This window comes from Myotis brandtii, unplaced genomic scaffold, assembly GCF_000412655.1.
Source record: "Myotis brandtii unplaced genomic scaffold, ASM41265v1 scaffold2867, whole genome shotgun sequence".
NCBI classification, from domain to species: Eukaryota; Metazoa; Chordata; class Mammalia; order Chiroptera; family Vespertilionidae; genus Myotis; species Myotis brandtii.
The window spans coordinates 37,552-40,181 of record NW_005360950.1 but is presented as its reverse complement, the minus strand read 5'-3'; the positions used below and the strand labels follow the sequence as shown (position 1 = coordinate 40,181).

At 61.0% G+C, this 2,630-nt stretch overlaps 1 protein-coding gene across 2 annotated transcripts in view; it reads left to right on the top strand.

Moving 5' to 3' along the window:
* The first annotated feature begins 978 nt into the window (after window positions 1-978).
* LOC102254988 (protein C19orf12 homolog) overlaps window positions 979-2,630 on the top strand; it is a 23,589-nt gene continuing 21,937 nt past the window's right edge. Inside the window, exons 1-2 of one of the 2 annotated variants that reach the window (XR_001362645.1) lie at window positions 979-1,347; window positions 1,954-2,255. Coding sequence is in view for 1 of the 2 variants with exons in the window: in XM_005869077.2 (XP_005869139.1) it covers window positions 1,191-1,347; window positions 1,954-2,219 (423 nt within the window). In the remaining variant the exon portion in view is untranslated. Of the gene's footprint in view, window positions 1,348-1,953; window positions 2,325-2,630 lie in introns of those variants that run through there. The other variant, XM_005869077.2, reaches the window with a different exon arrangement.

Here is a 2,630-nt window from a genome sequence, read left to right as displayed (position 1 = left end):
GGTGATTGATGACTGACAGCCAGGGGAAGGGATTGAGAGGTCGGCTGTTCCCGCCCGCTCATCACCCCTGCCTCCTCAGCAGAGCTAAGAATGTCCGACTGCTCCCTGCTGGCAAGTGGGCATCCCCTGAGGGCTGCCGGGCTGCCAGAGGGATGTCTGACTGCCAGCTTAGGCCCAATCCCCCGAGGAGCAGGCCTAAGCCAGCAGGTGGTCATCCCTCGAGGGGTCCCAGACTGTGAGAGGACACAGGCCGGGCTGAGGGACCCCCACCCCTAGTGCACAAATTTTTGTGCACCGGGCCTCTAGTTAGATATATAAAAGGCTAAGTTGACTCAGGCATGCGTGATACCTATAAAGGTGTCTCTGGCACCAGTTGCACGTGTGTATTTCCATCTGTCATTATCAATCGTGAATTTGGTTGACACTTCTATTATGGAGAAAGGGCAAATAGTGATATTAAAATATTTCTTCTAATTAATTTCCTTTCAATGTGCACAAATCCATGCACCAGGCCACTCGTAAGGAAAATAAACCACATGAACCACCCACTGCGAGCCCACAGCTCACGGGGCACAGCGCACAGCAGGACGTGCATTGCAGGTGTTACCTCCCTCAATCCTCACTGAAGCCACTGGGAGGCCCCCCTCCATCCTCGGAGTCACTGCCCAGGGCCCCAGCAGAGTGACCCGCAAGCCCAGCTCTAAACTACCCAAGGAGTGCAGCAGGCTCCTCTTCTCTATGTATTCATTTATTTTAAAAAATATATTCCCACTGATTTCAGAGAGGAAAGGAGAGGGGGAGAGAGAGAGAGAGAGAGAGAGAGAGAGAGAGAGAGAGAGAGAAAGATCAATGATGAAAGAAGAATCATGAATCAGCTGCCTCTTGCACTCCCGCACTGAGGATCGAGCCTGCAACCAGGGCCTGTACCCTGACCGGGGATGGAACCCTGACCTCGTTCACAGGTCAATGCTCAACCACTGAGCCACACCAGCCGGCCTGTTTTCTTATTGACGACCGGCAGCCCTGCTTTCTCGGTGACAGAGGACTTGTCACGTGACGGTGCTGTCCTCTCGCCCACGGCAGAGCTGGGGTCCTGGAGCAGGGGGTCCGCCCTGGACACTGGGAAGAGCGAGCTTTGGGCGGGAACTGATGCGTGGGAACCCTCCCTCCGCAGGCCCGCGAGGTGTGCGATGTACCTAACGAAGAAGGACGCCATGAGCCTGCTGTGCTCCCTCTCGGAGGCGAAGAAGATGAAGGTGGCCGTCATGTATCGGCGAACCATGGGGTTCGCTGGCTCCGGGGCCTTACTCGGGGCCATGGTCGGAGGCCCGCCGGGACTGGCTGTTGGTGAGTGCAGTGCCCTGTGGGGTCGGGGACAGAGGCCTCGGGTCCCCAGGGCCTCACAGGAGCCTGTGACCCGTGTGAGGGGCTGGGGGGCTGAGTCTGAGACTCGGCCTTTGTGTACAGACGTGTCCGGTGGGACACACGTGTCTGTGTCTCAGATGTGCAGGGCGCCCTCCTGTGGCTCCGTGCGCCCTGTCCAGGGGTGTGCCCTGTGTCCCCTGGGCAGGCCCGGTCCTGTCTTCATTGCAGGGTCAGGGAGGGAGCTGGGATTCCAGGCCTCTGGCTACTCACGTTAGCTGTTCAGAGAGCGCCCGGCCCCCCGGTCCCCGGTCCCCAGTCTGTGCAGGAGAAGCTGCCCACGGTTGCCCACATGCACCTGCCCCTGGTTTCACCCCGGCTCCCGTTTGGGGACCAGTTTCTGCCAATGGGGGAGGTGTGGCTGGTTCCCATGGTCCTTGGAGGTGGGGTGAGTTGCTCCCTCTAGTCTGGGAGCAGGAGGTTCCCGGGGGAACCCGCCACGGGCTGTGGTCTGAATCGTGGGGAGGAGCTCCCAGCGAGCTCCGAGCGGCATGGTGAACAGCCCGACTAACCGAAATTCCTGTCCCCCAGGGAGCGTTCTCGGGGGGCTCTTAGGGTCCTTGTCGTGGAGCACGGAGTTTAAGCCGGTCAGTCATATCCTCAAGGGGCTGCCGCCTCCGGAGCAGGAGAAGCTCTGCAACCACGTCGTGGCCAAAATCGGGAACCTGCAGTGGAGGGACGTCCAGCACCTGACCAAGCTGGTCATGGGCAGCGAGGCCCTGCAGGAGCAGCTGCTGAAGCTGCTCGAGGGCTACGTCAACAAGGAGCTGAGGACCTCAGTGCAGTACGGCGACTAGGCTCGGGCGGGGGCCTAACCTGGGGAGGCCTGCGGGGGGCGGGGGGCTGTGCTGGGTCCTGTTCTGGAAAGTGAAGGTGAAAGAGAATAAAACGGGCCGAGAGAATCTCTGTGCTGAGCGGATCCCTGGGGGAGAGCCTGCAGCCCCGAGCCCGCACAGCGCAGGGACCAGAGGACACCGGGCCATCGCTGACGAGTCCCCCCTGCCCTCTGCGCTGGCTCCTGTCTGGGGCTCAATCCGGCGGCACCCGGGCGCCTGGAGCAAAAGCTTGTGGATGCATCACAGCCGGTGTCATAGGTGCCCCACCCGGCCCACTCGGAACCTTCCAGAAAGAGCTCTCAGAGCCGCCGTGGGCGTGGCCCGTGGGGAGCTGGCGCCCGGCAGAGGCGCCTGTGGCTGAGGGGGACAGGT